This window comes from Panthera tigris, chromosome B3 (assembly GCF_018350195.1).
Source record: "Panthera tigris isolate Pti1 chromosome B3, P.tigris_Pti1_mat1.1, whole genome shotgun sequence".
In the NCBI taxonomy this organism is placed as follows: Eukaryota; Metazoa; Chordata; class Mammalia; order Carnivora; family Felidae; genus Panthera; species Panthera tigris.
Genome location: NC_056665.1, coordinates 38,744,066 through 38,765,147, shown reverse-complemented (window position 1 = coordinate 38,765,147; position 21,082 = coordinate 38,744,066). Strand labels below are relative to the sequence as shown.

The following is a 21,082-nucleotide window of genomic DNA, read 5'->3' as shown; positions in this document are numbered from 1 at the left end:
ACCCTCAGTTTGTTCTCCATATTAACGAGTCTCTTACGTTTTGTCCCCCTCCCTGTTTTTATACTATTTTTGTTTCCCTTCCCTTATGTTCATCTGTTTTGTCTCTTAAAGTCCTCATAGGAGTGAAGTCATATGATTTTTATCTTTCTCTGACAGACTAATTTCACTTAGCATAATACCCTCCAGTTCCATCCACGTAGCTGCAAATGGCAAGATTTCATTCTTTTTGATTGCCGAGTAATACTCCATCGTATATATATACCACATCTTCTTTATCTATTCATCCATCGATGGACATTTGGGCTCTTTCCATACTTTGGCTATTGTTGATAGTGCTGCTATAAACATGGGGGTGCATGTGTCCCTTTGAAACAGCACGCCTGTATCCCGTGGATAAATGCCTAGGAGTGCCATTGCTGGGTCGTAGGGTAGTTCTATTTTTAGTTTTTTGAGGAACCTCCATACTGTTTTCCAGAGTGGCTGCACCAGCTTGCATTCCCACAAAGCTAAATTCTAACCAGTGTCTCTAACTAGGTCTGTTGTCTTTAAATTTGATACTCTCTCAGGGTTTTCTCTGCAGAACAGTGTTTGGACCAGATCTTCTCTGGGGACCCCTCCCTACCCTAACATCCTGTGTTTCTGTGGTTTTTGGCACTTGTAGCCAGTCAGGGTTTACATTAGTTCATCAACATGGGTCCAGCTTCACCAACTCTTACTTTTGTGCCTGTTATGTGCAGGGTGCCACATGAGCGGCTGGGGGAATGGAGACATTGAGAGTAGTCTCTCTGTTCCCCAGAGCTGTTTATACGCTGGATGGCTGTGTTCTTGGGCCTTCGTAAGTGAGTTGTCAGTGTGGATGGAAGGGCTTCTGAGCCCCAAGTGTGTGTCGTCTCATGCCTGCGGTCTTTGGCACAATCAGATTCTTTCCTGAGTTACCTCCAAGTTTCGTGCAACTCGGAATTCTCCCTTTGTTAGAGGAACCAGGGTGCTGTCTGTAGGATGAGCATGATTGAACTCCATGGTGCTTGCTTCAGATGTTAGGATTAGGCCCCAAACATGGATAGGCAGTGGCCTTTTCATTTATTCACAACTTTCTGGAACCTGTTTTATTAGCCTTATTTCACCTCTTGCTATGTGCAGTTCAGTTTTTTTTTTTTTTTTTTTAATTTGTCTTAAATTGATCTGTGGTGAGGCTTGCTCATTGTGAAATCCTTCATCCACTTTGGATTCATAGATACTGATCACAACCTTTGTACCTCTTGGTCTGTCCTTGCCACCCAACCCTTCCCTCCAAGAGGACAAGATGACTCAGGACATGACAAGGGTTGGCTTCCCGTTCTCTTGGCCCAGTTTCAGTATCTGCAGGTCAGCGTTCCTCCAGTGGATTTGGCTCTGTGGGTAGGGTAGGATCCTCCCTCATAAGTCTCTGAAGCAGAAGATATCTCTGGAGTTACCCAGGGAGGGGCCTGAGCCTAGAAAACTGGCTTTCAGAAGGTGGGAGGGTCAAAACCTTTTGAAGGCCAAGCACGGTGTTTGGCATCTATTAGGTGATAGGTGTTGAGCGGTCGAATGAAGGAGGCCAAGATGGTGGAGGGCATGGACAGGCCTGGGACCCAGTGGGAGAGAGTTAGGCCTTGGAGTCCACAATAGAGTCTTCTGTTCCTAGATATCCATAGGCCCAGAGAGCAGCTGGAACAGTCTGTTAATTTTAGTGGAGAGGCTCAGAGCTACCAGAGGTGGAACCCTGTAGTGAAGCTGTTGTGGCCTGAAATCCAGGCAGCCATGCTCCAGAGTAGCTCTCTGGTCTAACCCTGGACCCTCTCACCCCTTCTTGGTCCCGGAGTAGGCCTTTCTGCAGGAGAGCTCCCATCCTGGCCGCCTCTGACAGGAAAATTCTGACTGCTGGTGGCTACTTCTCTTTGGGTATTTCTGCTTTGTCTCAGCTTCCACCTCTCAAAGGTGTCACGTAGAGCTCTGTTCATTAACCACATCCCAACTTCAGAGGTTCTTTGTTTCTGTGTATGTCACAGTCCTTGTGTGTTCTAGGTCATTAACATTTCCCCCAGCTTTTTATCATGACAGTTTCAAACACAAAGCAAGGTGAAGGAACTGTATAATGTACACTGTAAACCCTCCACCTAGATTCTGCAATTACTGTTCTGCTATGTTTGCTTTACCACATGTTGCCCATCTGTCTGTCCATCGCTCACATCATTTCTTAGACGCATTTTAAAGTGAATTTGTGTCACTGGCATCCATTGGGCCCCATCTTCTAAAGCACTCAGCCAGGGGCTGACTTTGTAGAAGTAAACTGTGCTTGTGCTGCCCAGTCTGAATTTTTGAGACTCAAGGAGTAAATGGATGCCCCCCGGTCAGAACAGGAATGCTCTTGCCTTTGGGGAGGTAGATTCCTGCTCAGGTGGTAGCTGAGCGCCCAGAGAACTGAGGACTCAGGGCTGGTGGTTCTCATGCAGGAGGAAAAGCTTTTGACCCCCCCCCCCCCCCCCAAAGCATTTGTCTCTTCTATAGAAAACCTTCACAAAAGCGCCATTGACTTAGTTAATAATTGCCTTCTAAAAATAAGCACAGTTTCAGCAGCTTTAGTCAGGGAAGGCAAGTTCTTGGCAACAGTGAAGTGGAATTAAAAGGTTGTAAGGTGAGTTGGAGGCAGCCCTGGATAATTCTGACTGTGGTTCCTGCTTCTTGAATCTTGCTAATCCCATTGTTCACACTGTAACTCTGCTTATAGCTCTGAAGGAGGTGAAAGGAAAGAGAGCCGAGTTTTTTTTCCTTTTTAACAGGAATATGTACCACAACCCCAGGGAAAAGTGTGAGCTGGGCTGCCCGCTGTCCTAGGCTGTGGAACCTGAGAACCACGGGGTTAGCATTTCTACCTCATTTGAATCAGATTTTGACAGAGTTGCTTTGTTACCTAGTTTTCAGTGCATAGTCCTCCTCCCTGATAATCAGGCAGCCGATCAAACAAAGGATCTGAAACCACATTCAACTGGAAGCAAAAGAGAAATGGCTTGGAAACTTTGTGCGCTGGAGTTCCTCTTCCCATTGGCGAAGGAAACTGAGAGGTGCTATTATGTTTCTGGGAGACTTGGGTGTGGTTACCTGGGCTCTGATGTCCTGACTCGGCCACCAGGGATCTGCAGCATCGTGAAGGCAGCCAGGCTCACAGGGTGACTCACACCTCAGCCTGGGTCACAGCTCGGGCAGGGCTCTTCCAAGGACTCTTGGAAAAATAAATGTGTTCCCAGGGGGAGTTCTGTTGGGTTCTAGGTCAGTGATTCCTCCTGTCTGGGTGGAAAGTATGGCACATAGGAAATTTTAGGTTGAAATTTAGGATCTTCCATCGTGCTTCTGGGTCAACTGACCCGCCCACCGTTAATAGAAGACAAACATGTTTGGGGGTATTCAGGTGCACCTGAGAATTCACACCTGACCTGCTTTCTTTTCCCTCAACATCTGTGATCCCCAGTTGACTGTGACAGAAAGTGATTAGTCCAACGCTCCTTTGCGTAAGCTTAGAACCTTTCAGTGGATAATCTGTTTTTTTTTAGCATTATTTTAGTAGACACTTCCTGAGGAGTCTGTACCCCTGAATGAATCTTAGTTTCTCACTGTCTCAAAAGAAAGCAGTGTTGTATCTATCTTACAGTGCCTTTGCACAAAATGGATGCTCAGTAAGTGCTCTGAATCGATTGTAGATTTAATTCTCCACTTTCTTAAAGGAATTCAGTAATGTAAAAGGGCAAAACATTTGTTCATTGTAGAAAATTTATAAACCCTAGAAAAGCCCGGAGAAGAAACTATCATGCAACCAAAATCCCTGATTGTCTTCCTACATAGACTAGAAATAGCTATTGATGACACTTTGGATGTTCTGGTTTTGTGTGAGTTACACAAACATTTTTTTATGTCTATAAGAGTGGGATTATGTTCTGTCCTTCTTTTTAATCGTGTTGTGCCTTGTTTTGTGACCTTATGCTCCCGGATATGTCATCGCGGCTGGGTGACTTTGGAGGCAGGAAGCTTACAGGGATGTCTTTCTGCTTGGCCATGTCTCGTCCGCTTCTGAGGGGTGGTTTCCATGTCCCTCCTTTGCCACTTTGTCTAGGAATTGCTTCCTCCTCCGAGCACCTGTAGTGATGTCTCTTCTCCTCATTCAACTGTTCGGTTCCTGCCTTGTTTCAGAGGAGAATTTAAGGTGCCTTGCCCTGTTGAGTGTTTTGTCTCCCCAGGCAGAGTGTGAGTGTGAGTGTGTGTGTGTGTGTGTGTGTGTGTATGTGTTTCTTCCTGTGTCTAGTTTTTTCTATCCCTAGTTTCTCACATATCCCTAAACCTTTCACAGAGGTGGTTAATAAATGATAGATGATACTGGTAACTGCTCAGTGTAGACGAGTTACTCTAAAAATCAGTCCGAATTTGCATGAATTGTCTCTACTTCTGAGGATGATTTTAAATTGCGACTGATAATTGGCAGCTGGAAGCCATGGCCTATGAATGTAGCCGTGCCTCCCTACGTCAGGGTTCCTTGAGTGAAGCTTTTCTTCACGATCTCAGGTTACAGTGTAGAATCCACGAATGAGAAGGCCGTGGTGTGTGAGCCCCACAGAGGCTGGCTTCATATCCCACCTGTGTCGTGTGTTGCATTCTCCCTTTCTGCCGTGTACCTCCCCCTTTCCAGGTATAGAAGTCATACTCCTTCTTTGAGTAAGACATAAACTCAAATGCCATCTTTTAAGTGAAGTCAGAATTTCTTCTCTCTTCTGCATGTGTAACGTTTTCTTAAACCTGTATCCTGTTTCGTTATATTCAGAGTCTGTATATTCACCCTACTAGTTTGTACATTTAACAAGGACAAGAAGTACTTTGTTTGTATCTTTATCTTCCATAGAACCTAACACTGTTCACGGCACTTGGTAGGATTTGTGGAAGGAATTGTTGCTTTCTATGACGTTTTTCTTTCGATTAGCTGTGAGTTTTTAGGATAATCTCCAATACAAGTCGTGACATACGCTGATGATCAAATGGCTAACATTTATTGAGCACTTACTGTGGGCTAGATGTTGTTCTGAGACCTTTATATGTACCAGCTTGTTTAATACTTCTAATAGCCCTATAATTATTTTAATAGCTTTAAGATATCATCCCCGTTTTACAAGTTGTGAGTAACCTGGTCAGAGTTCTCCTGATAGGAAGCAACAGAGTTGGTGAATTTAGACAGTTTGCCTCTAGAGCCTCTGGTCCCAACCATACATTGTTCTGTCAGTTCAGTGCAAACCTTTTTAAGATTTTATTTTTAAGTAATCTCTACACCCAGTATGGGGCTTGAACTCACAACCCTGAGATCAGGAATCACATATTCCACTGACTGAGCCAGCCAAGTGCCCCAGTGCAAGTCTTTTTTTTTTTTTTTTTAATCCCTGAATTAGTCCTTTGTTTGATGATTATTCACGATTTGAGTTTCTAGTTATTTGATAGCTCCCACAATGCTGTACATTTCTGTCTTTGAGGTCTGGAACAAACCAAAGGGTACCCTTCCAGGAGGATTTGCCACATGTGGCATTCACTTTCCTGCTGAAGTTTAACACTTGAAAGAATAGTTAAAAACACTGTCACTAAATGGGTTGGTGTTCTTGTTCTTAGGATGGGGGTTCCTTGGATCAAGTCCTGAAGAAAGCTGGAAGAATTCCTGAACAAATTTTAGGAAAAGTTAGCATTGCTGTGAGTATATTGTATAATTTTTCTTCCAAATTCCCTCATTGATAAGTTAATGAGTTGGCAGGAAATGGACAAGGGAGGAAGATAGTAAGTTAGCTAAGGGAAGTTTGTAAGGAAAGTGGGGTTTTCTCACTAGAATTTTCTCTGTCTAAATCCTAGATACAACATACTCTCTCTGTCTGTCTGTCTCTGTCTCCAGAACTAGAAAAGCGACTTCCTTTATCTTAAAATCTGTATCTGGAGAAATAGATGGGATATCCAAAAGAATTCCCATTTGTGGCAGGAGAAGGCCTCTTTTTATATTTGTAGCTTTAGAAAAAAAAACGAATCCAAGCACAAGTTTTCTTTTTTTTTTTCTTTTCTCTTTTTCTTTCCTCTTTTTCTTTTCCTTTTTCTTCTTTCTTTGTTTCTTTCCCTTCCTTCCTTCCTTCCTTCCTTCCTTCCTTCCTTCCTTCCTTCCTTCCTTCCTATATAAGTTTATTTACTTTGAGAGCATGCACATGAGCGAGAGGGACAGGGGCAGAGAGAGAGAGAGAGAGAGAGAGAGAGAGAGAATCCCAAGCAGTCTGTGTGCACTGTCAGCACAGAGTCTGACACGGGCTCAATCTCATGAACCGTGAGATCATGACCTGAGCCAAAATCAAGAGTCAGATGCTCAACCGACTGAACCATCCAGGAGCCCCAAGCACAGGGGTTTGTAAAGTTGTATAAACTTGCAATAATCAACATTGCTTAAAAATAACTATATATCATGTAAAAAGATGCTTTCTTGACATGACAGGTTGGAAATCAAATAAAAAATAAGGGAAGAGGGCAATTTTGCGATGTTAGTTGAAATATTTTCTATATCATTTTAAAATAGAGAGGCCGACTGTATTTTAACCACCCCCACTTCAGTTTCCCATCTTGTTACATTGTCTTTCCTCCAGGTAATAAAAGGTCTGACATACCTGAGGGAGAAGCACAAGATTATGCACAGAGGTAAGAAATTACTTGCTAGTTAGTATGCTTTGAATTTGAGCTGAAATCAAAAGTTGTTGCATCCTCTTTTGTGTTTTGTTTTGGTGTAAAAGCCATTGAATAGTATTTTTAATTTTTATTAACAAGTCTTTGACTATTATTTATTTATTTTTAATTTTTTTTTTTAACGTTTATTTATTTTTGAGACAGAGAGAGACAGAGCATGAACGGGGGAGGGGCAGAGAGAGAGGGAGACACAGAATCCGAAACAGGCTCCAGGCTCTGAGCTGTCAGCACAGAGCCCAATGCGGGGCTCGAACTCACGGACTGCGAGATCATGACCTGAGCCCAAGTCGGTCGCCCAACCGACTGAGCCACCCAGGCGCCCCGACTATTAGATATTTTTGAAGTAATCTTTACATCTAAGGTGGGGCTTGAACTCGTGACCCTGAGATCAAGAGTCCCATACTGTACTAACTGAGCCAGTCAGGCGCACCAGGTCTTTGACTAGTGAGTTTGATGGCTAGGGCAGCAAGTTCCCCCTCTTGTTTTGGCCTGGCCTGTTACAGGTTACACCTGTTAGCTGAGGCTGTGACAGCCATGGTCACCCAGTAAGCCCAGGCCGGAGCCCCAATGGGAGCTTAGTTACCCAATCGCCAGTGTCACCATCCTCCCACTGGACTAGACAGTGCATAGACCCAAAGCCATGACTGACTGGATGTGAGCTTGACTATAAAAGAAACTGATTTTTTTTTTTAAAGAAAGGTACATACACACTTACTGTATGATAATACACTCTTAGATATGTATCCAAGATAAATGAAACACGTATGTCCATACAGATTCCTATACACATGTTGAAAGCAGCTGTATACATGGTAGAAAAAACCAAAATGTTCTTCAATCAGCAAAGAGAGAAATTACAGTATATTCCTGTAACAGTATACTATTCACCGGTGAAAAGGAACAGGCTTCTGATGCTAAATCTCAAAATAACATTTATGCTGCATGAAAGAAGCCTGATACACAACAGTACAAACTGTTTCCGTTTATATAAAATTATGGAGAAAACAACAACGGATCTATAGTGACAGAAAGTCCAGGGAGAAATGAACATCAAAAGCATGAGGGTACTTTTGGGGGGTGGTTGGAAACGTTCTATCTTGAGGTGGTAGGTGGCTGGATTTATCCAACGTCAAACCTTCGGCTACAGTGGCTGTGACCACTTGCACCACTTCGCATATAAATTACATATAAATTATACCTCAATAAAGCTTGTTAGGAAAAAGAAAAAGATGAAGAAGCCAGAGGACAGAAGAATGGAAGGCACAGTGCTGTGGATCGCGTTGCAGTGTGTTAAGGGTGTCAAGTTCAAGGAGGGGGAGGGTTGAGGAGGAGCGGGGTGGGCTGGTGGAATCAGCCCGCCGGCTTAGGAGCAATGGTAGATTAGGTGAAAAATCCTGAGATTGGAATTGCTTTTAAAAAAACTGTAAAATATACGTAACATAAAATTTACTGTCTTAATGATTTTTAAGCATACACTTCCGGCAGTAAATACGTTCATATTGTTACGCAACCACCCCCACTGTCAGGATTGGTAAGGCATCAGTTTTGCTTTAATTGATGTGTAGATAGAAGGCCATCCCATTGAAAATCTCAGTAACCTATTTGTAGAATTGACCAATTGTGTCTGAAATGTGTGTGGAAATGCAGAGGACCTAGAATAGCCAAAACAGCTCTGAAGAACAACAACAAAGTTGGGGCACTTAGACTACCTGATTTCCAGATTTATTATAAAGCTGTGATAATCAATAGTGTTCTATTGGTGTGAAGCTAAGCAGATCAAATAGAACAGAAGGAAGAATTCAGAAATAGACACGTACATGTAGTCAGTTGGGTTTTGACAAAGATTCCAAGGTAGTTCAGTAGTGGAAGGATAATCTTGGTCGACAAATGACTCTGGAACAGCTGTATATCCGTTTGCACAAAAATGAACCCCCTCTATTACCTCACACCGTAAACAAAGATGAACTCTCAGTGGATCTTAGATCTAACTGTACGAGTTAAAACTATAAGACTTTCGAAAGAAAACAAACTATCTTAGTGACCTCTTTGAACATGAGTTTTTAAGTAGGTCACAAAAGGCACAAACTGTAAAGGAAAAGTCAAGAAATTGAAGTTCATCTAAATGAAAACATTTGCTGTTCAAAAGATACTGACAAAAATGAAAAGTCAAGCCACATGAAGAGAAGATATTGACAAAACCTTTGTCTGTCAAGTGACATTGTCTAAAATACATAAAGACCTCTCACAGTGTGAAAATAAAAACATCACCCGGTTGGAAAAAACGGGTAAACATTTGAACAGACACTTTACTAATGAAGATAGATGAGTGGCTTATAAGCACATGAAAAGATAATTGAATATCATTAGTCATGAGGGAGATGTAAATTCAGATCACAGTGAGCTCTGCTTCCACACCCACTGGAATGTCTGGAACGTCTGCAGAGTCTGCCCATGTGTTACTGTGGATGCACAGCAACTGGAACTCGTAGACATTGCAGGCCGAAATGTGAAATGGTGCAAAGCATGTTGAAAAGCAGCTTATCCGTTTCCTAAAATATTAAGCATGTGCCTACTCTGCATGCAGCCATTTCACTCTTAGGATTTTCCCTGAAGAAATGAAGGCATATGTCCGTTCAAGCCCATGAATGTTCAGAGCAGTTTTATTTGTATAAGCCCAAAACTAGAAATAACCCAAACGTCCATCAGTAGTTGAATGGATAAACAAATTGTGGTACATCCATACGCTAGGATATTACTCAGCAATAAAAAGAAGAAACCATTGATACGTGAAAAAGTAAAACAGACAAAAAAAGAGCACATACTGTGTGATTCCATTTATATAATTCTAGAAATTGCAAACTGATCTGCAGTGATGAAATGCAAATCTGTGGTTGCCTGGGGAGTGAGGGAAGGGGAGGAAGGGAAGAATTACAAAGGAGCACAAGGAGACTTGTGGGGGTGATACATTTATAATCTTAATTGTGGTGACGATCACATATATAGATTCATCAAATGATTCACTTTAAGTGTTGGGGTTTATTATATGAAAATTATATACCAATAACGCTGTAAAAAAAAAAAAAACCAAAGCAAACAAAAACAGTGATGTTGCTGAAAACTAGTGATAAAGCAAGTTTCTTAAAAGCAGCCAGGAAAAGGGACAACCACTTTGAAAGAGAGTTTGGTGGTTTCTTTTAAAATTAAACCATACAATCAATCCATCAACCCTACTTCTCCATATTAAGAGAAATGAATACGTTTGTCCACACAAAGACTTGTGAACAAATGTTCATGCCATCTTCATTTACAATAGTCCCATACTAGAAACAGCCAAAATACTCATCACCAGACGATTGAAATAAACAAATTTTGATATATTCAAACAACGGAATGCAGCTCAACAATAAAAACGAACAAACGGTTGATAACAGTTTGGATGAATCTCAAAAACACCATGCTGAGTAAAAATAAGCTCTACACAATAGAATATATACTGTATGATTCCATTTATATGAGTATCTACAACAGACGTAATTAGTCCACAGTAACGTTGTAATTAGGTTAGTGGTTGCCTGAGGGTTATGGGGGCTGGAGTGGGGATTGCCTTCAAAGGAATACGAGGGAACTTTCTGGAGTAATCACAATAGTAAATCTTGATTTTGGTGGTGGGTTCACAGGTGTATATGCGTCAAACTCTAATCTTCAAATGGAAAACTGTAGAAAGCCTTCTACTTTCTAACTGCACTAGCTACCTTGTTGTCCTTTTTCTAATGGCCATTAAGAAACATATCAATAAGGAGGTGTGGTATGACTTGCGTGGGGAACGCTTTTCCGGCGGTATGTGGACCTTATTCATTTTTTTTTTTTTTTTAAGACCTCCGAGTTCCAGGATAGAATATTTTTGTTTGTATATTAATTTCTAGGAAATAGGAGTAACTGAAAGGAGAGGAGAAACGAACATGTTTTGAGCATGGGGCTGGGTTCGAGGGCTGCGAATGACCTCTCAATCTCACTCGGAGGGGCCATTTGTGTTGTAAAGAGCTTTGGTGGCGTAAAGCCATCGTATCATCTATAAAATTGAATCCTCCTGCCCACTCCTAGGTTATCGTGAGGATTGAGGAAATGACATATGGAAAGCAACTTGCAACAGGGTTTGCGTAAAGAAGGGCCTGACAAAGGCTAATTGCCTCCCTTATGCCTTCGTGTAGTTTGTGAAGAACTTGAGAGCCAGTGACATTTCATTCCTTTTTCGAGCTGTACCTTGTGTGTTCTCACCGTTGCTCATATTATTACTTGCCTTTCCTGGGAACCTTACTTCCCTAGCCCGCCCCGTCCCTCACACTCCTATCTTTTCTAGACTAAGTCTGCTCAACTTTTTAAGTATAGCACCAAGACTTGGGGATCTGCCAGTTCAAGTTCAAATCTTAAGTCTTTTACATACAGCATATGTAAACTCTTGAGTTATTTATTCATCTGTAAAATGAGGATCCTTCATGCCAAAGAGCAGTAATTGCAAATTACACACTTATTTCATATGCTAGTGAGAATTAAAAGGGCTTCGTCAGTAAGCTATTAATAAATAATGTTACTGTTTAGCTTAGTTATATTGTTACCATGGTAATAATGTTACCGTTTAGCTCAGACATGTCTTTCAAGAAGCGTTCCGGGAACCAGCCTCTTCCCAAAGTGGATTAAGTGCTCCTTCTCTGTATTCCTTTGGTGCAGTGTCCATCCCTTTCTCACTATAATAAATAATGAGTTTATTGAGGATCTGTTATGTACCAGGTGCTGTATTATGTGCCTTAGTGACTTTTCTCATTTACTGTTGACAACAGCCTTGTCTCTTGCCCATTTTTCAGTTGTGGAAACCGCAGCTCAGAGTTTGTTTTTCTCTGTCTAGTCTGCGTTTCCTCAAGTCAGGGGACATGTCTCCCTCATCTCCGTATCCCCAGTCTCTAATGTAACAGCAGAGGATAGCTTGCCCTTGAAGGGTTGTTAAATGGGTGGATGTGTGATTAACCTGTGCCAGAACACACAGGAATCAACAGGGAAACTGGGCCAAGAACTCGTGTCTTCTACTTTTAACGCAGTCCTTAATCTAGTCCTGTGTTTCTCTCTTCCCACCGCCTTCCAAGTACCATGCTCTGGGTCCTTGATGGAGAGTTCTAACGTGATGTCTGGTCCGAAGACAGGAAAGTTTCAGCCCATTCCTGGAATAACCGACTTGCTTTTCCCCTTCTGCCCAGTACTGCCCCCACTTTCTCAGGAATTTCTTTTCCGGCTCCACCAATTACTGTTCTTTGGCATGAAGAGTGGCTTTGTGAGCCAGACGACTCTCTGGACAGATATCTGTGCTGGAGAGTTCATTACTTGCCCAGCTAAGGAGGGGAAGTCACTAGGACTTCTGCTCCAATGAGCAGTGTGTGCAGGCAGCCTGGCCTGACTGCTCTACTCTTCAGACTCCTGCTGTTGGCGTCTTCTCCAGAGGTCCTGTAAGAATTCCCTGTAAGGCCTGGGCTGTGGAATGGTATTCTTACACAACATGATTGCTGGGCGAGAACAGTGAGTGGAGGATTCCTGGAAACCTGAGTGAGGGTGACACTGAGACAGTGAATCTCCCTGCCTCTGTCTTTAGGCTTCCTTGCTGCCAGGAAGTTCTTCCTCTGGTCTAAATATGTTCTTTCCTGATGAAATTTAAAGTCGGTTACTTCTCATTATGTCCTTGAGGGAAAACGGGGAAGAATGAAGAGGCTTTTTCTCTGCTTCGCATTTTTATTTGTTCCTACTTGTTGATAGTGATTTACTGGTGATAACTTCGAGATTATTTCAGGTAGCTTTCGCTGGGTAATAAACCAGCCCAACACTTAGTAGTTTAAAAACAACAGTTTATTACTTCCTCTGAGTTTGTGAGCTGGTTGGTTGGACCTCTCCTCGTGTTTTCGCTCATCCTCCGAGAGGCTAACGCCCTGGCTTCTTCCTATGATGGTCTTGGGGTTTCAGTGATAAGAGTGGGGCAACCCACAATGCTCAACACCATTGAAACCTGTGAGTACATCAGGTGTGTTCATGTCCTGTTGGTGAAAGCGAGTCATGTGATCAAGTCAGGACTAAGAAAGTAGAGGGATGGACTCTTACCTCGTTGGAAGGAGCTACAAAGGATTACGGCCAGTTTTTCCACTCGATCACCGTGACAAAACGCAGGGTTTGCATTCTGATGGGGCTACTTAAAATGTGTAACCTTGGGCACGTCATTTAACTTCTCCAAACCTCAGGGAAATGGAGAAAATAGTCTACCTGCAAGCTTGTGAGGACTGAGATAATGCCTACAAAGCCTTTAACATTTTTTTTTTTTTAACGTTTTATTTATTTTTGAGACAGGGAGAGACAGAGCATGAATGGGGGAGGGTCAGAGAGAGAGGGAGACACAGAATCGGAAGCAGGCTCCAGGCTCCGAGCCATCAGCCCAGAGCCCGACTCGGGGCTCGAACTCAAGGACCGCGAGATCATGACCTGAGCCGAAGTCGGCCGCCCAACCGACTGAGCCACCCAGGCGCCCCCTACAAAGCCTTTAAAATCGTGCTGACCAACATGGTGGGCCATGTGTGCACGCTGCTTAGCCAGCTGGATGAGAAGTTTTTTATGATGGCCAGCAACGGAAAAACCAATCTGCTTTGGTTTAAGCATCTCGAAACTTCCTCATTAGAAGGATCCTGGGAAAGGTCAGAGAACTTTTTGAAAAGTGGAACCCACACACTTGAGTCGGGCAGAGACCAGGGCTCCTCTGGTTGGGAGCCTGGGTGGTGGAAGCAGAAAAGCAGCTGCCCGGAGTCCACAGCGAGCAGCCGCGGGGTTGCGTCTGCCGGGCCAGTTAGGCCTTTTTAGCCTCACGTGTGGGAATGTGTCGGTGATCTAGAGCCAGGCACACCTGTGCTTAGACATTTTTCCGTGCGAGGAAGTGAAGTAATGGTAGTTGGGGAGAGACGGGCTGTTTTCAGGTGCCATTTAGGTACTGTTTTTTCAGCCACTTAGTAGTCCCTTGAAAGTGTTTCATTTATTTCAAGTCGACTGGTGAGTTGAAGGACCTTTGGTCCTAGTGAGATACCCTGCCTTGTGTGTGCATGTGGCCAGCCGAGAGGAATTTCAGTGAGGCCAACACCAGAAAGACCGCAGACTAGCATCCCTAAGGTGCTGAAAATACTTGCAGGTTTATATAAGGAAACCGGGGGACAAAGGCCGCTGGGTACGGGCAGGTGGGCAGTACAGGTCAGGTCCGTCATTGTCCTGGGGTCTGTCACGCTGGCTTCGGGGCAGTCCCTATTGCTTGAGGGGGTGGTTTCGGTTCCCATCACAGGATGCTTTGCCCTCCAGGCCTTTTGCCTGAGTTAGAAGATGCGCTGGAAAGAAGCAACTTAGAGAGACCAGACTGAATCACTGTGCCGTCACAAGAGAGAAGAAGAAAAAAAAAGAACGACCAGGGAGTGGGTGTTAGGTCAGTGAGCCCCCTGGGGGTGGAAGTCTTCTCTAGAATCTCTGGGTAACATTCTGGTGGATGGTCATGGGTGGGTATGTGCACATGTTCCTCCATGTTTATTTGCCCTTCTCGCAGTAGCTCCCCCCATCCGAGTAAAGTAATACCCGTATTAATATTCACAGAATACCTACCAAGTGCAGGGTACTGAGTAAATCACTACAGGCATAAAGATGGCTCGGAAATGAATTGTGTTCTCTGGGAGCTTAGAGTCCAACAGGGGAAAAGTGACTAAATACATGGCAGGACACAGCCAGTGTCATTTTTTTTTTTTATGCACAAATCGCTGTCCTGCCAGCTTGCAAATAGAATTTGATGTGATCTCATTCGTCCAGACTCTTTGGTTGTGTCAGAAATCCAGTGCGAGATTACTTAATCCAAAGAGGGACTGTATTGCCGTGGGTTACCTGTTGGAAAGCTCGGATGAATACGGGGTTGAAAGGACAGTGTCAGGAGCCTGCTCCCTCTCGGTTTTTCTCGTCCTGGTGTGGGCTTCCTTTCCAGTCTGAGTCTTCTCACTGGGGGCAGCATGGACCTCACTAGCCCCAGTCCTTAGTGCTATCTTCCAGAGAAAGAACTCGGCCCGTTCTCCTCTAGGCTAGAATCACTGATTGGAGTGCCTGCCCACTTGTGGGCCAATCATCGGTTCCAGGATGGTCTGATCGACCCTCTCTGGTGATAAGCCCACCCCCGGGGCAGGATAGATGGGGCTTTCTGGTTGACACCGTCTCAGAAACACTTGCTGTTGGGAGGAGCATATCCCAGATGAAAAGAGGGGTTTTCTTACTAGAAGGGGGGGAGGCGGAACACATGCTGAAAGCTGCAAGTTAGGAAAAAAATTACTTGTCACTACAAACAGGAGTAAGCCCTGGGTCAGCAAGACAAAAGACTGCTAGCAGATCAAAACCATAATTAAACATTAAAGCAGGGGTGGACATACTGGTGGCCCACAGGCTACATATGGTCTCCTGCCTATTTTTGTAGGGCTTGCAAGCTAAGAATCGTTTTTCAGAATTTTGTGACATGTGATAATTGTGTGAAATTCAGATTTCACTGTCTATAATGAAGTTTTGTTGGAACACGGCTTGCTTATTTAAGTGTTTTCTGTGACTGCTTTTGTGCTATAATGGCAAAGGTGAGTAGTTGCTTGTGAAAGAGACCGTATGGCTTTCAAAGCCTAAAATATTTGTTCTGTAGTCCCTTTGCAGAAAAAGCTTCCTGACTACTGAGTTTTTGTTGTTGTTGTTGTTTGTTTTGTTTGTTTTTGTTTTTGTTTTTGTTTAGAGAGTGCAAGCAGGGGAGAGGGGCAGAGGGAGAGAGAGAAAGAGAAAGCCTTACGCAGGTTCCGTGCCAAGCGAGGAGCCCCGGCAGGGCTCAGTCCCACGACCCTGGGATCACGACCTGAGCTGAAATCAAGAGTCGGATGCTCAACTGACTGAGCCAGCCAGGTGCCCGTCCTCCGAGGGAACTTTAGAATTTAAGCACAAGGCCCAGCTCTGACGTTTTCAGCTTTCAGATCTTGATGAAAACGTGGTGGGTGGCACAGGTAGGGGAGGGTTTTTTTTCCCTGATCCTGAAGCTCTGAAAGGAATTAACCACAAAGGTTTTGAGGCGATCTGTGGCAGGAGGTCCTAGGTCTGGTGCGTCCAGAGCTGACCAAGTGGTTAGGCTCTGAGTTACGGGGTGGGAGGGGGGTCCTAGCACGCGGCTGTGCTACATGCTTATAGCCGGGATTTGCACTCTGCCAGCTCATCCTTCTTCACCCACTGTAGTTATCAAGGGCTGATTTTGATCCAGACCCTGAAGAAACATTATATAAGTTAATGATCAGGAGTTCGTACAACTTGGCCCATCAATTATTTCTGCCTTGGAGTTGCTGGCCGATGAAATCAATAAATGCCAAGAGTAGTTTTAAGTTATGCCTCGGGTCGTTTTTCTCTTCCGTCGGCTGGGGCGGTGTGTAACCTGCCTGATGTTTATGTGTGGTGTTGGACTGGTAGTCCAGGCCTGCAGTGCACCGGAAAGCTGGCCTAGATTTCTGAGGGGCCGCGCAGCCGATGGCTCTCTTCGGAGCTCGAGTAGCTTGTACGCGGGCCATCCTGCTAGGAGTCTGCTCCAGGGCGGCCTTATTGCCCAGGGAGCAGTTGGTTGGAATGAGAGTTAAGGCTTCTGCCTAGATTCTGGAAGTGTTCTGGGATCTCGGTCCTGGGGGACATCTGGGGGTCTCCATAGCACCTCTGGGGTGTGCTGGCAACAGCCACCACAGGAACTGGGTCCTCAACCACGGTCAGGGTCTAGGCTCCTGAGGGCTTCCTCTCTTCAGTCTGACTTACTGTTGGCACCGATAGACAAGATTGGAAGTGGCCCAAGTGTGTTTTTGTGTTGTTGTTTTATAAGCTGTTTGTGGCAGACTCAGATGTGATGAGTGTTTTTTTTAATTATTATTTTTTAAAACGTCTATTCATTTTTGAAAGAGACAGAGTGTGAGCCGGGATGGAGAGAGAGAGGGAAACAGAATCTGAAACAGGCTCCAGGCTCCAGGCTCTGAGCTGTCAGCACAGAGCCCGACGTGGGGCTTGAACCCACGAACTGTGAGATCATGACCTGAGCCGAAGTTGGACGCTTAACAGACTGAGCCACCCAGGCACCCCAACTGATGAGTTTCTGAGTGGCTGCTTCTGTGCACTGGCCTACCTGCCATGCCTTTTCTGGTGTCCTGCCAGGCTTCCTTGAGCAGAAAGTCAGGGTGGCCTCTGAGGCTGCACGCAGGGTTCTGTCCTGACTACAGTCCCTGTCTGGGTGGCAAGGGAGTGTCCCCTGTGCTTCCATCTGTGGGCTGCCCACGGTGTCCAGGAGGTAGCCCAGCTGCACCCCTGCTTCCTTTGCCCACCGGTCTCAGCTGCCAACCAACGGTGATCATCTCAAGGGGGCAGTGAATTTACAGGGAAAAACCAATTCCTTTGAACTCTGTCCAGACTGTTCCACCTTACAGATGGAGAGAAACAGACAGTGGCTAATTAGTAGCTAGAATCCAGTATGCTGATCTCTTGGTGAGAACTGTGAGTCACGTTCTCTCTAGAATTACCTCAGCTGCTAGACCCACGGCGATGGATTATGGTTCCAGATGAGTGTGCCTCTTAGCTCTTCAGGCGAGGCAGATGGGCCACTGGAGGAGGGAGAGTGCTTCCTCAATCCCATCAGGGAAGCATCGTGGGGGAGGTGGTGTTTGCGCCGAGCTGTGCAGCACAGGCAGAAGTTACACAGGTGGCAGCACCACGAAAGGCGTCTCGGGTAGAGGCGAACACCTGAATCGTGGCACAGAGTCGGAAGACACAGGTACGTCCTTCCAGGAAAGAACAAGTCGTTTGGGTGGGCGGTCTGGGTTCCCGATGGCGAGTGGTGGAGTTCGGTAAGGACTGCTTGAGGCCCTGGGGGGGGGCGGTCTTCACTGTCCTGCTCAGGGGCTGGATGTTATCACAGGCAGCGGGGAGCAAAGGAGCGCTCCTGTACATGGAAGTAAGGTGAGCTGTCCTTTGAGGACGAGGGCTCTGGCTGCTGTGGTAATAGGAGCTGGAAGGGGGGAGAGGTCGGTTAGGAGGCTGTTGCCCTGGTCCAGTAAGAGCTGACGTGGGTCTGAGTCAGGATAGTAGCTGAGTTGGGGGAGGGGAGGCAGGTGGGAGAGAGGTGGTCAGGGTTTCTTCTGGTCAGCCCCTGGAGAGCAAAGGGCAGGTGCCGGCCAGATGGGGAGGGGAAGGGAGTCGGAAGGCTTGCGCTGTGACCCTTCCCAAGGCGGCTGTGGTACAAGTGGTACAAGGGAGTGTGAGGCCCAAGCTTGTGCCTCCAGGCCGTACCGGCTCCCTTTAGGAAAGGCCTGTTAGCCCAGGCTGAGAGGTGATCCTGGGAGATGTGTATCCTGTTCCCTCTCACATCACACAGCCTGCTTGCTTCTTTCTTTCTTTCTTTCTTTCTTTCTTTCTTTCTTTCTTTCTTTCTTTCTTTCTTTCTCGCTTTCTCGCTTTCTCTCTCTCTCTCTCTCTCTCTCTGTCTCTGTCTCTCTTTCTTTCTTTCTAAGTTTATTTTTGAGAGAGAGAGAGACAGCATGAGCAGGGGAGGGGCAGAGAGAGAGGGGACAGAATTTCCATATCTGGCTCTGCTGCTGACAGCAGAGAGCCTGATGCAGGGCTTATACTCACGAACCACGAGATCATGACCTGAGCTGAAGTCAGACACTTAACCAACTGAGCCTCCCAGGAGCCCGCACAGCTTCATTTCTTTTTTCTTTTTTTTTTTTAATTAAAAAAAAATTTTTTTTTTAACGTTTATTTATTTTTGGGACAGAGAGAGACAGAGCATGAACGGGGGAGGGGCAGAGAGAGAGGAAGACACAGAATCGGAAGCAGGCTCCAGGCTCTGAGACATCAGCCCAGAGCCTGACGCAGGGCTCGAACTCACGGACTGCGAGATCATGACCTGAGCCGAAGTCGGACGCTTAACCGACTGAGCCACCCAGGCGCCCCCTTTTTTTTTTTTTTTTTTTTAATTTTTTTTTTTAACGTTTATTTATTTTTGGGATAGAGACAGCTTCATTTCTAAGGGAAACATGGGGTTGGGACTGCCACTGTCCTCAGTTACTGGTAACTTCCCGAGGAGGACCATGGACCCAGGAGAGCATGTCTGGTGAGCGAGCAAAGAGAAGATGTCATTAACCGTCACCTGAGACAGCCCAGCTTTGGATGCGCATCGCCACAGAGTGACAGTGTAATCTAGCGGGTGCATCTCAGTGTGAGGATGGGAAACAGTGTTCAGCTTGGTAGCACCAGATACATGAGAAACTGACGTGGTGGGGTTTTCTGTTTCCACGTGGAAACCACACATTTCAAAGTTTATAGTTAGAAGTAAGTGTCTCCTGCCTGTGAAGTGTGTGCAGTGCTGTCATTGGGTGGCAGTGCCAGGCGCTCAGTCCCCAGAAAGCTGCCACCCACCGGGTAGCCTCAGAGCCCCCTGCCTCCCTATGTCATCCTGGCTGCCCACAGAACCTTATAGAAAGTTCTGTCCAACTCAGCCATTGGCTCCCTGATTGATCAGCTCCCTGACCGATCCTATCAGAGTCATCGTCTCTGAGCCTCATCTTCCTCCTTCCTTTAGGGGTAATCTCTTCTCCATCTTCTGGAACTGTCCACAGGTTCGGATGAAACTCTAGGGGCATGTGTGTATAACAGCCTCAAGGTCGTGGCATTTAAAGTTTTTGTTTTTTTTTTAAGTTTATTTTGAGAGAGTCAGAGCAAGAGGGAGAGAGAGAGCACAAGCACTGGAGAGGGACAGAGAGAGGAGGAGAGAGAGAGAGGGTCTCAATTTCACAAACCGGGAGATCATGGCCTGAGCTGAAATCAAGAGTCAGACACTTAACTGACTGAGCCACCCAGGTGCCCTAATGTTGTGGCATTTATTTTTTAAAAAAATTTTTTTTTTCAACGTTTTTAATTTATTTTTGGGACAGAGAGAGACAGAGCATGAACGGGGGAGGGGCAGAGAGAGAGGGAGACACAGAATCGGAAACAGGCTCCAGGCTCCGAGCCATCAGCCCAGAGCCTGACGCGGGGCTCGAACTCACGGACCGCAAGATCGTGACCTGGCTGAAGTCGGATGCTTAACCGACTGCGCCACCCAGGCGCCCCAATGTTGTGGCATTTAAAAGCCCACTGAACATATAATGTTCAATAAACTAGAAACTCCTAAGAAGCTTCTAGGCCTGCTTAGAGCTAGCTAGTGAGTAGTAGAGCTAGAATTCAAACCCAGATCTGCCTGACTGCAAAGTTGGGGACGCCATTTCCATACAACACTATATGCCTACTTAAAATGTAATTTTCGATGTCGCTTAATAAAAACCAATGGATATTAGGATTCCTGGCTGTTTGTGCACACTAATTAGCTCAAACAATAAAGGGACCAAACCCCAGGAAGCTAAGAATGCAGCCGTCCTGAGCATAACGGTGTCCAGGGCCTCAACCGCCATTAGGTGTTAGACTTCACTTAAAATGTACGTATAAAAAGATTCTCTTAGAGTGCTCTCATTTGTTGCTCTTTGTAAATTTTTCTTTTTCTTTCTTTTTTTTTTTTTAATGTTTATTTTTGAGAGAGAGAGCACAAGCGGGGCAGGGGCAGAGAGGAGAGGGAGACACAGAATCTGAAGCAGGCTCCAGGCTCTGAGCTGTCAGCACAGATCCCAACGTGGGGCTCGAACCCACACACCCTGAAATCATGACCTGAGCTGAAGTCGGATGCTTAACCAGCTGAGCCACCCGGGCGCACCCCTCATTTGTTTCTCTTTGATCGTGGCTTTATCCTGTCTGGCTGGCCGACTCTGCGTTGTGAAAGCATCGTCTCTGGCTTTAGTCTGATTAGGGAGGGAAGAGCCCCCCACCTTCTGTTATAAAATCCTGGGGAAGGACTGATTGGACTGATATGGATCATGTGCCCAGACCTGCTGGGATCACCGTAATGGGGATAGGGGGCAGTGAGTGGCCTGGCGTGTTAGGGCCCGGGGTCATCGTTCTCTGCGGTGTTCACCCAGAGCGGTGATAGCTCAGAGGGGGGAGCACTTCTCCCAAAGAGGAGTGTGTGGTGTGGGGAGGGCCCTGCTCACTACACTCCGTGAGGACCGTCCGGTCCATCTGGCTCACATTTGTCCTTAGATCGGTAAACACACTCGGCTAAGTGCTTTTGTTTGGAGGCCTGTCCCAAGCTAAGCTAGAAATGACTGATGAGTGGCCTCTTGACCTCCTTTTCCAAACTTCT

The 21,082-nt window shown here is 45.5% G+C and overlaps 1 protein-coding gene across 1 annotated transcript in view; it reads left to right on the top strand.

Annotated features, from left to right (window-relative positions):
* Positions 1 to 21,082, top strand: part of MAP2K1 (mitogen-activated protein kinase kinase 1) — a 79,197-nt gene that overhangs the window by 42,081 nt on the left and 16,034 nt on the right. Inside the window, exons 4-5 of the mRNA XM_042988584.1 lie at positions 5,659 to 5,736; positions 6,663 to 6,714. Coding sequence (XP_042844518.1) covers positions 5,659 to 5,736; positions 6,663 to 6,714 — 130 coding nt within the window. The remainder of the gene's footprint in view (positions 1 to 5,658; positions 5,737 to 6,662; positions 6,715 to 21,082) is intronic.